This window comes from Cottoperca gobio, chromosome 11 (assembly GCF_900634415.1).
Source record: "Cottoperca gobio chromosome 11, fCotGob3.1, whole genome shotgun sequence".
Taxonomy (NCBI): Eukaryota; Metazoa; Chordata; class Actinopteri; order Perciformes; family Bovichtidae; genus Cottoperca; species Cottoperca gobio.
This window is the reverse complement of record NC_041365.1, coordinates 7,996,267-8,007,618: the sequence shown is the minus strand read 5'-3', so window position 1 is coordinate 8,007,618 and position 11,352 is coordinate 7,996,267. Positions and strand designations below refer to the sequence as shown.

The 11,352-nt window shown below is 39.1% G+C and overlaps 1 protein-coding gene across 2 annotated transcripts; it reads right to left on the bottom strand.

The window, feature by feature from the left end:
* Window positions 1-91: 91 nt before the first annotated feature.
* spag1a (sperm associated antigen 1a) lies at window positions 92-11,298 on the bottom strand. Of its 2 annotated transcripts, XR_003833015.1 has the most exons (9): window positions 10,911-11,298; window positions 9,620-9,719; window positions 8,514-8,666; window positions 6,241-6,398; window positions 3,930-4,071; window positions 2,756-2,882; window positions 2,504-2,641; window positions 1,954-2,053; window positions 92-1,581 (listed from the first exon to the last, which is right to left on the bottom strand). XR_003833015.1 is itself a non-coding variant. In XM_029443122.1 (8 exons), exons 1-8 carry the CDS (start codon window positions 11,266-11,268, stop codon window positions 2,048-2,050), a joined length of 1,182 nt encoding a protein of 393 aa, XP_029298982.1. In that variant the 5' UTR covers window positions 11,269-11,298; the 3' UTR covers window positions 92-2,047. The 2 variants fall into 2 exon arrangements, 1 of the variants encoding a protein (XP_029298982.1); XM_029443122.1 differs by having other exon boundaries at window positions 92-2,053.
* Between the last annotated feature and the right edge of the window lie 54 nt (window positions 11,299-11,352).

Genomic DNA, 11,352 nt, shown 5'->3' with positions numbered 1-11,352 from the left:
TTAATTGTGTTGCAGTGTTTGTTTCCCTCTGGCTACACATTCAGTTTCCCCTTGTAGTCAAGTTTATGAAGTTGCAGAAACAAAAGGCTCATTAAAGCATCCACGTAGCAGTTTATTATTTACACTCAAACTATTTACATACAGTACATGCTTACATTCCACGAAGCAACACTTCAAGCCTCATATCAAGTGTTTTCATTTAGTTGAGATTTGTATGCTTTTATTTAGACAATGCAAGGGGAAAAAACAGGTAGAATAAGATCAAAGTGTATCAGTACATTAAAGTATGAATTAAATAAACGTTGTGGCACATTGTGCTATACAAAGATTTTTCTGTGCGTGTGTGTTATAGGGCCTTGGGGTGTTTAGAATAAATATATTTAAATGCCCTGCACACCCACACAGGTATTTTCAGTTATGTTAGTTAATTAGACCTCTGCTCCTATTGAAGTTAACTGAGGGAACGAAACTCAGTTGCTACTAAGAGTGATAAAAATCTCACTTCTCCCTCAAACAGGTAATGCCGGCCTTACACCAAACGACTATTCAAGCGATTTCACTGTCGCAGACAAATTTCTGAATAAAATCATGAGAGTTTTGCTGGAGTTGTGGTGCGCTCTCGTGATCTCGATCATTTGGTGTAAGGTGGTCATACGAGTTACAAAAGTCTCATTTGTCCGTCCCAAACAGGTGTGAAAATGTGTGAAAATGTAAACAGGTAGCTGTCAATCAAGCTCTGTACACTGTCTGTACACAGAGCAGAGGGGAGCTCTAATTAGGCAAATAAAGTGAAAGTACCTGTGTATGTGGGTCATGGCTGTAGGGCTTGTTATCGTGTGGTTTCTCAACCTGCAGCATCCCAAATACTTTTTGTTGAGAGACGCCAGACAACAAGCTGTTTTAGTTTATTTAGACTGGACTTGGGGCCATATCAACTGTAATTCCCCCACCCTGCAGATTACTTCTCCTGTGATCTGACTATGTATAATATCAAGTATGGTTTTTTTTGCTGTGAGGGATTCTATTAACAGATCGAAGGGTTCAGAGTTAAAAGCCATTAATAAAACTATAATATTCTGATAGGAGACTTTCCAAACGTAAATACTGTACACCTATTCACACACAAAGATACACACACTCATCTTGGTTACATTCAAGATTGAACCTGAGACCCACAATAAGTCTTACAGTACATGATGCTAAATTCAGTTGCTGGATATTTACTAAATCAATTAAGTGACAATTTATGTAACAATTACTGAAGCACTGAGCTCAGGGGATATTTTATCTGTGTTCAATTATTATTTGACTTCTTAAATTATAATTTTAGATGTAGAAATGTTCCATAGTAAGTTGTTGGCCTATCTTTTTTTTTTATTATTACCGAGCAGCTGATAATACATGTAAACAATGAGAAATATCTTCAAACAGCTGGAATAGCTGCAACATGGGATACATAAAGATTGTACCAGATAATGACTTTTTCACCTTTTTTTTTCTTTTTGGGAGCTCCATATCTTTATATACAATACAGTTGAGTTGAAGAGTTTCTGTCGGTGCTTTTGTCGTGAGCTCAGGGAACTATTTTGGAACGAAACAACATCTTTAAAAACAAATCAAAGTAAAACTTTTAATCTTGGCGTATTTCATTCTAACTGCAGTAGAAATCTCAATAAGGCACACATAATACACTCTTACTTTCCCCATGTTACTCCACCATAAAACATGAATCTGTATCAACAGTACATTACATCATAATGTGAATGATTTATAGTGCAAGCAGGTCAAGAGTACCTTGACTTTAGCCTTTTTAAATAAAGCTGCCTGTTATGTAAGGTTGTGTACTCAGGAGTTATGGTGCGGTTTGCACACATTGCAGATGGTGCAGAGCTGAACAGCTGGCCGTCCCAAAAGTCAACGCCAGTCATTAAAATTTTTACAGGTCCTACTTACTACGGTCGATGGCTTTAAGAGTCCTTTTCCTCCATAACTGCATCAGTACAGTACACCTGTTTCAATCCTCGGCCTCTATATTCCTCCACAAACATCACACCTAGAGGAAATGAGAAAGAGAGTCAGCCTCTTAATGGTTTTTGTTTTGTTTGTTTTTTGTAAATGAACACTTTGAAAAAGGCACAATATATCTGTTTTTTTACAATATCAGTGTTTGCTTATCGTTTGTCTTTCCAACATAAATAAGTAAAGTAAATGAGTAAGTCTGTGCTTTTAGCATTTAAGCACTTTCTCAAGAGAATCCACTTCTGTGCTATATCCTTAATATACGTTTCTTGTGGTTTTAAAAAGTGGACATGTTAAATGACAACAAAATTAATTAGTCCTGTCTCTTATACACACAGTCAGAGTTGTTTGGTGAACCAAAAAAACTGGTTGATCCTGATTTACCCTGTATCTATAAATCTAAAAGGAATCCATTCAAAGTTCAATAAATAATTCAGTTTTTCATTCATGAAATTTGTGAGTGTGAACATAAACAATCTTTTACCCTTGGTGTGTGTGCAGTGCTGTCCATCAGGCTCTGTCTCAGCAAGCTCGTCACCACCTCAAGCTCCTGCTCGGCCTCCCGAACATTCGGGTCCAGCTGGAGGACTTCCTGGAGGTCACTGCTGGCCGACAGGTAGTCCTGGAAAGAAGGAATGAAGAGAGAATGGATGAAAAATAATATCAAATAATTGAAGCACAAGCCCTTTTAATCCAACTGCTTCAGTGTGGGTTTATGATGTGGAGTGACAGGCACCTGTAAACCCTTATAAGCCAGGGCTCGCCTGTAGAAGGCTTTCTTGTTGCCCGGTTCCAGCTGCAGCGCGGAGTCACAGTCCTGTTTGGCCTCTTCAAAGCGACTCAGTTTAAGGAGGCAAATTGTTCTGGAGGAGAGAAGAACAGAGGACAGGAGTCGGTGAAAGCAGCATGTGCATTTCTGTCATTCAGGATGCTGCTGCAGGTAATGGAAGTTATGGATGATCATGTGGTGCCCTCTACTGTTCTTCCTATTACACTGCCCTTAAAGAGATCAGACAGCTTTAGAATCAGCATTATGTTACATCCTAAACTCTGTTTCCCCTTTTTATAGTTTATGGAGCTACTTACTGGCTCAAGATGTCCACAGCAGATTATAGGCTAAATTAGATTTGTTCTTCTTTCTACTTTATACCTACAGTACAGGCAGTGGTGGAAGAAGTACTCAGATCCTTTACTTAAGTTAAAGTACTACAATGTGAAAATACTTCACTATAATAAAAGTCCGGCATTCAAGACCTTACTTCAGTCAAGGTATGTTCGTATTATCAGCTAAATGTACTTAAAGTATGAAAGTGCAGTAAAACGTTCCCTGTCAGTGTTTTACTATTATATATGATGTTTTTGGATGAATATTACTGCAGCATTATGTTGCATTTCAGTGATGTAGATGTTTGAGTTTGAGCTAATTAACTCCTTTATATACTGTTGGGTAGTTTACTCATCATGTTTGTAGCGTTACTGTCCTGTGAGAACCACGCATCTCCGACGATGCATTAAGCAGTTGATCCAAGAGGATTTAAAAAAAGTTTATTTAGCTTAAGAAGTAGGAGCATTTTTTAAACACCGATCCTTCTGTTCATCAGAAACATTCAAAATCACCACGTCGAGACACATGTTGTTTGACTAGACAAGAAGGGGAAGATCTTGTATTTTGAAGAGTAACTAAAGCTATCAGACAAATGTAGTGTAGTAAAAAACATTTGCCTTTAAGATGTAGTGGAGAAGAAGTATAAAGTTGCATAAAATGGAAATACTCAAGTAAAGTACAAATACCTTCATGGGTAAATGTACATTCCACTACCTCTAAAGCACACCTTTCAGAGTGTAATTCAGGGACTATCCTGCTATGTGTGTGCAGGTAAGGGTCTAAGTTAAGGTTGTTTCATGCGTACCTGTTAGTGTAGAGAGCACATTCTTCAGGTTTTAATGTGAGACAGTCACTGTACTTCTCCAGAGCCTCCTGGAAGAGGCCTTTCTTCACCAGATCGTTGCCTTCCTGTTTCAGTAAAGTGAATCGGGCATCTTTTCTTGTAGCTGTTGACAGAAATGTGCAATTTAGCTACAATTCAGTACGGGAAAATGTCTTCTCATTCAGCCTGTCCACAGGAGTCTAATTGGACCAGAGGGGATCAGTCAACTCCTGCTTACTGAGCTCTCTGCTGTCCTGATAAAGACACGCACGCAAAACTGTGGCCTTTATCAAACAACCCATTCTAAATTATGCATTTAGTGAGACAAGAAAACTGACAAAGGCTTGAAATTCACACTTGCCATGTTCGTGTACCCAATGTTGTTATTCCTTATTGTTTTGTAAATATTAATACAGGCAATGTATTAAATGCCTAGAAATCCTATCTAATAGTTTAATATCGTGTTAAGAAGAGTAGTTGTCTAATTTTATAATGTCATTATTCTCTGTTCAATACATTCCAGGACTCATTTAATGGTCAATATACTTATTTGGTTGTTGCCACAAAGATGGTCAGTGTCCCTTTGTGAACAGTAAATCCAAAGTGGCAGAAACAAGAAACGAGAAAAGACTCGTATTTTTCTGTTTTGTCCTCCAAGCCACCAAGAAACTACTAGCTGGGAGGAGAGCGTGCGGCAGCTCCGGGAGACGGACCTTCAGTCAGCAGCTGTAGCAACTGGAGTTCAGCCAGCGCAAAACCTAGCTTCGGGTCTCTGATCGCGTAGGGTTGCCCCAACTCCTCGCCGGATCAGCAGACGTTCTGTAGCTTCTGTTGACAGGTTAGACCCAACGCTACAACTGTTTTCTCATTTAAGGCACGTTGGATTTAATCCAATAGACAAACTGTGAAACACACGGACTATACAGCTCCTGGTGTGTGGCCCAAACACACAGATGTCCAACGTAAACTCTAGGCCGACACCATACGTAAAGATTATAACAGCAGCTTTGTTTTAACCGGCACTCAGAGTTTCAGCACTTTGGTCAAATTTGACCTATTCTTGCCCTGCTGTTCGTTAGTACCGTAGTTGGTTTCTTTTTTCTTATAACTGATGACTATACATTTAGATAGTATATACACAGTAGTAGAGGTGAAATGCTGCCCCCTATTTCTTTGGAGAAGGTGGCCAGGTATTACACATTGCCCCTTTAAACACCAACAACAAGCTGAGCCACTTCCCATCTGTTTCCCCAGCAACAGCAGTGTGCTATTCAGAGATTAGCTCTGATCTGTCAGTGTGCTATATTCATTAAGTGTTTACATCTCTCTTTAGCTCGCATGCTTTACCCGTGCAAGTCCTGTGTATGGGAATTTTATGTTGTGCAGACAAAGCAACAATGTATTTATATTACAGTGCATGTGTGTGTTTTTATAGCAGTATACTTCACTACAAGTATTGAAATATTTGAATATAGAGGTTTAAGAAGATAAGGAAGACTAAGGGGGCAGGTACAAATAAAATAATCCTAGACTTATCAGTTATGTTCCTATTCTTAGATTCAGTCTCTTTTATTCAGTATATACACATTTTTTATCCGTGTGAATTTTAATTAAATTCATTTATTTAGAAACACTTTTCTTTCTCTATTTAATTTCCTTATGGTTACATTAATATCGTTTTATAATTCCATTGTATATAAATGGAAATGAGCATTGGCCCCAAAATATACTGTTTGTATAAACCTTTCTTGCTCAATAAAATTATTTGAAACAAATATATTTGAATATATGATACATGTGGAGCCTTCTGGCCTGTGTGATGAGCTGGAGCAGCCTACAGGAAACTTGACCTGGATTGTTCCATTACAGCAGCGCTACACTGCGTGGATCGCCTTCCCCTCTGCATTATTGATGATCTACACACACACACACACACACACACACACACACACACACACACACACACATTCTCACTGACTGACTTCTGCTGCCTTACGATTCCATAATTCATGGGTTTCATTTCATATTTTAACACCCACAAATCGTCAGGCAATATTTGAAAAGACAATAAAAGGCTTATTTTATGTCACAACAAGAAAAAGAAAAAAAGTAAATCACATTCATACATTACAGTGTTTACAGTGATAGCTATAATCCTGTATAGTGTGACTACATGTGCTTGTGAAGGGTTTAGGTGAAAGACTAGGAGGTTATAAATCCACTTAGCACAGGTTTGTATTTTAAATATACAACTCCTCACTAAGCTAAGAGGAAGCGATGTCATGTCACTGACCTTCCGCTTGTGCAGCTCTTGCGGCTCGGGCTTGAGCTACTTCTGCGCTGATCGGTTTGTTTCTGTGTTGCTGCTGGACGGAGAAAGGGACGGCGGGAATCTGAGGAAGATTCTCTCTCCACTCAGGTCCGTCCACCTCAATAAGCATCTGGGTAATCCTGGCAGAGGCCACAGAGAGTACAACATGCAGCGTGAGCAGAGAAAGTGTTTTGTAATTCGCTAGATTAATGCTGCAACCACTGCAGGGTTCAGTCATCATTCATTTTACTGTTTACACATGTTCTTTTCTTACTGTGAAATGTCAAAATAAATGTCTTCTGTGAAAAAGGCCTCACACGCATCTTTGTAATTCAGAGCAGAGGTCTGATCAGCCATGTAAGTGAAAACATCTATGTGGGTGGACTAAAGGCCCTGTCACACATATCCGTATGACAGAAACGTATGCCGGCGCATACGAAATATCGGCAATAGTTTGATATAAATTAAGGGTATGTTGTGATCGTTTGAAGGACGCAGACATTACGCCAAACACGCCAGACATACACAGCTCCGTATGGCAGAAACAAATGCAGGCGTAAATGAAAATAAACTCAAAATGTGTCAGAGTCCAAATACGTCCAACTTTTCCACAGCGGTGTTGTAGCTAACGTATACATAACGAATATATAACAAATTATTATACGTATGTCAAACATTGATAGCGTATCACTTACTTATTTAAAACGTATTAGAGCGTCTGGCCAACGGAGCTGGAAAAGTGCCATCTGGTTCACGTCATGCTGATGCTGGAGAACGGCTAACATGATGAACGCTAGCTGTACTGTAGAAACACGTTTAATAAGTTACTCCGTCGTCAGGCATCATCTTAACATAGGGTAGGAATAGGGTATCCACTCGTTATCAATAAACTGGCTGTAGGATTCACCGTCAGCCGACGTAGGCTATATCTAACGTTCCTCTAACGTAGTCACGTAGGTATTCACGTACTATATTTACGTAGGTACATATTCACCTACGTATTCCGTATTCACTTATGTCTAACATAACGTCTGCATATCTTATGAAGCACATGTCGGGTACGTCCGGTAATTTTGAACATGCTTAAAACATCAGCGTTCAACAACGCACCCCAGCGTAACACAGTGAGCTCTTAACGAATACTACTTATACCTTACCTTATATCTACGTACACCAGCGTGTTGCCGATATTTTGTATACGCCATATTTTTGTATATCTTATGCATTTGTTGGGTATTCGTCTGATACATTTTGTATTAGGAAGTGATACGATATCAATAGGTTAGACATGCATATCTGTATATGTTCACTTTTCCTTTCCGATGAAAAGTTGGACGTATTTGGACTCTGACAGATTTTCGTATGCGCCGGCATAAGTTTCTGTCATACGGATATGTGTGACGGGGCCTTAACTCTAAGCGTGTCTGTAATATATTCAGACGGAAAAAAAGATTAAATACTACAGATGAATGGAGTAATATTTTTAACTCACAGATCATCATGAAACGTTCCCAGTCGAATACTTAGATTAAGAATATCGTTTTTTGTATTACAAGTTTTTTTAAATGTTATGTTTAAATAAGCAAATGAGCCATTAGCTTATTAAATATGTGCAAATGTGTATGTATTTCCAGAACAGAAATCTGAACATTGGATAAAGCCAGATTCAAAATTCATGTTTCATGTTGTTGACATAAGAATCAAAGGTTTTTAGATAGGGATTTTTGGATACAAATAAACAAATCTAGTCAAATAAACACCTAAATGTGTATTTTGGATGTTTTCTTTATTTATATATATATATATATATATATATATATATATATATATATAATAATTAAATGATATACAGTATATGGTGGGAACTGATTGTGTTGCTGTAAAAAAGGGCAGTTATGTATAGAACAATTCTCTAACATCATACCGACCAAATACTACAGCAGCTGATTCAAAGAGGAGCTAGTCAGTGAAATCAGCTTCTTCTTCAGTGATTGAATGAACGGAAATGTGCTCTTCAACCCTTATTAAATGCATATTGTACAATGTAACTGTACATAAAAAAGGTTGTCTTAATGTTTCAACAAATATAATATAAAATGATTTATCGTCAGTATATATTGAACATGCAAATACAGAACTAAAAAAATACTTTTGAATTAACCTTGAACCCTCTACATTTCTTGACACAACTTGACAGGATACTGAAGCCATAGCAAGTATCTATAGCTTATAATGTGTGGCTGTTTTCAGCTGACCTGTGGACGCTGTCGTGAGCTGCCTGCACACTGGTGTCTATCTGCAGGACGGTCTTATAATCCACGTAGGCCTTTTTGTAGCGCTCCAGTGACTCATAGGCCATAGCTCTGCGTAACAGGGGCTTCAAGGAGTAGGGCTGCAGCTCCAAAGCCCTAAGAGGATCAGAGAGACATAGAAACAGAGGATCAAATTGTCTTCACCGGCACACTGTGTCATTAGTGTTACTGGGCTGATCTGTAGCTCTCCATTCATAAACATGCAAGTATTTGCTTTAGACAGAGAGATTCCTGCAGCCTCCTGACACCACACATAGTCACATGGTGTGGTTATAGTCAGGGTCAACTAAGAGTAAAACCATAGCTGAATAAAAAAAAAAAAAAACTTGAAGAGATTATATGAAAAGCTTACTCACCAAAAGTAGCAAAACAAGATGTAGACTGATATTCAATTAAATCTTCAGATTATTTCAAGAGTCATGTGAGGAAAGTCATGCATTAGACTACTAACATACTGATACTTACCTCATACAAGCTTAATTTAACTACAAAAGCTGAAATATTTAATTTCGAGACAAAGGCAAATGCAAATACCATTTTAAAAGGGAACTCCAATTTTATACATCAAAGTCTGTATATATAAGTGCTGTGAAGTACGACTGCTTATAAACCCTTTTGTGGCTATAGGAAAGAGCTGCACGAAATCTGATAAACTGCCTCAAATGATGTCACCTGTGAAATTGAAAATATCTGGGGGTGTGGAGTTAGAAAGAAGTGAGGTTACCAGATTTATGTAGCCCACTCCTCATCTCTGCTTAAAGCTAGCAGCTCAAAGCTACATCAGCCGCTACTAACATTAGGTTGCATTGTGGGTAATGTAGGTGCCAGGTTTTGACAAGGAAGATGATATCTCTAGTTCTGTTGTATCAATTTGAATCCCTTTTTTAACTACTCTTTCAACAATCGATCGTGAGCCCAACAATGTTTTAATCGGATGAGTACTCATTTAAATCTGACAGAAACTTTATTCAATTGGACGAAGGAACATCTTCCAAAGATCAGAGACAGCCAGAAACACACATGTACAGATTTGACACTTGTTCACGTACTTGGTACAGTCTTGTATGCAGTCTGTGCTGTTTCCATCCTTCAGGAGACAGGCTGCTCTGTTGGAGTAGAGGATACACAGGTCTTCTGGACTATCAATGCCTGCAGGGGAACAAATACAACGCACTTATCTGAAAGACCAAATACTGAAATAACACATTCTCACTTCCAACTCGTAAAATATTTGAGCTTGGTTCAATTTAAAGTGTCCAGAGATGCTGAGAGGGTGAATGGTTGACAGATAAATGGATAAATGGTAGAGTCATCTTCTGCTCTGAGATTTCACTGCAGTTTCACAACCGCCAGCGCCAGAGGAGCATAAGTTATTATGTGCTGCTCTAGTGCCCAAAAACTGTGTCAACAGTGCCGATATGCCTACATTTGTTTTGTTTTGTTTTTTTAAATACACATTGTTTTCAGTGCTTTCCTTTGAGGATCTCTCTGTTTAGTCTTCTATGAAATTAACGTCTTGTCAGCCTGTCTCCAGTGCTGCAGAAAAAGCTATCCCTCTTGCCAGCTACGAGAGTAAACGTTGGCTGCGTACTCTTAAAGGTGCAGCATGACATTCAATCTCACCTAAAAGTCTAACATCACCATCATCGGTGATGTTAGATCAAAAAACCTGTGATGACCAGTTCACTAATCCACACAGCTGACAGATCTGAAAGGTGACCTGTAGTCATCCTCTACTACAATTATAAAGTAGGATGTAGGATATAACGCATGTGCATGTTGATTGGGTAAATAAAAGGACATTTTGCTGTATGACAAGCATAATGCATTCAAATTTGACATGAGATACTGAGGATTGTGGTGTCATAGGACACTGAGTCAACTTATATCTGATACCCTTATGTACACAGATGCTAGAGAGACTTCCTGTCTGTCTCTGGGCCACCGGTTTGTTGTTGTTTCTATATTAGTGACAGTAGTTGCCAAAAAACACAGCAAAGTGACACATTTTCATTCTAAAGATGAGAAAGATTTTAAAACAGGTATAAATAAAGTATACGGTAAAGTATGCAGTCAGATTATCAATAAAGTTTTGTCTATTGTCTCTTGGTATTTATTTAAATCACTCTTAGGCAAAAATACAATTTATTTGCTTGTACCATTTATTGTATGTGTCAAGTTTAACAACCCAGAATTGCTTCTATAAATCTGAGAGATGTGTAAGAATAAAATATATTTTGTAACCCAAATTTAACCCTATCAACAGAGGTGCTCGGATGAAATGCTGCTCGTGAGGTGATATCTCTAAGAAAATACACAAACTGATCATATCTTCCTCACCTGCTTCAGCACATCCATCAATGGCCTGTGTGTACTTCCCCAAGGCGTCTCCAAACTGCCCGTATTTGAATAAGTGGTTCCCTGCGTTCTTGAGCCGGGCCAGGTGAGGAGGAAGGGCCCCCGCAGGAGCGTCCAGATAACTTGTGTCCACTGCAGGGCTGCCCTGCTCCCCTTGTCCACCAGCAGGGCTGTTTTCTCTCTGAGAGCCATTCGCCAACCCCTTCCCTGGAGCTCTCCGAGTTTGAGGCTTTTCTGCACTGCCTCGACCCCGGCTTGTCGTCCCGCTCCCTGCAGTGGCATGATCCAATCTACCTCCCCCTCCTCCGCTGCCCGGGGGCTTGTCCTGTGCGTTCCCCATAGCTGTACTCCCTCTGCAGTGTGATCAAACTCTTCCTCCCTCCCTGTCTCTCCCTCTCGCAGAGCTGCAGCTACATCCGAGTCT

Coding starts and splice junctions, on each gene's coding strand:
- spag1a (XM_029443122.1), bottom strand. CDS start 11,268: ATGGGGAACGCACAGGACAAGCCCCCGGGCAGCGGAGGAGGGGGAGGT. Junction 9,720..10,910: donor TGATGGATGTGCTGAAGCAG/GTGAGGAAGATA, acceptor GTTCCCCTGCAG/GCATTGATAGTCCAGAAGAC. Junction 2,642..2,755: donor TGGCTTATAAGGGTTTACAG/GTGCCTGTCACT, acceptor CCTTCTTTCCAG/GACTACCTGTCGGCCAGCAG.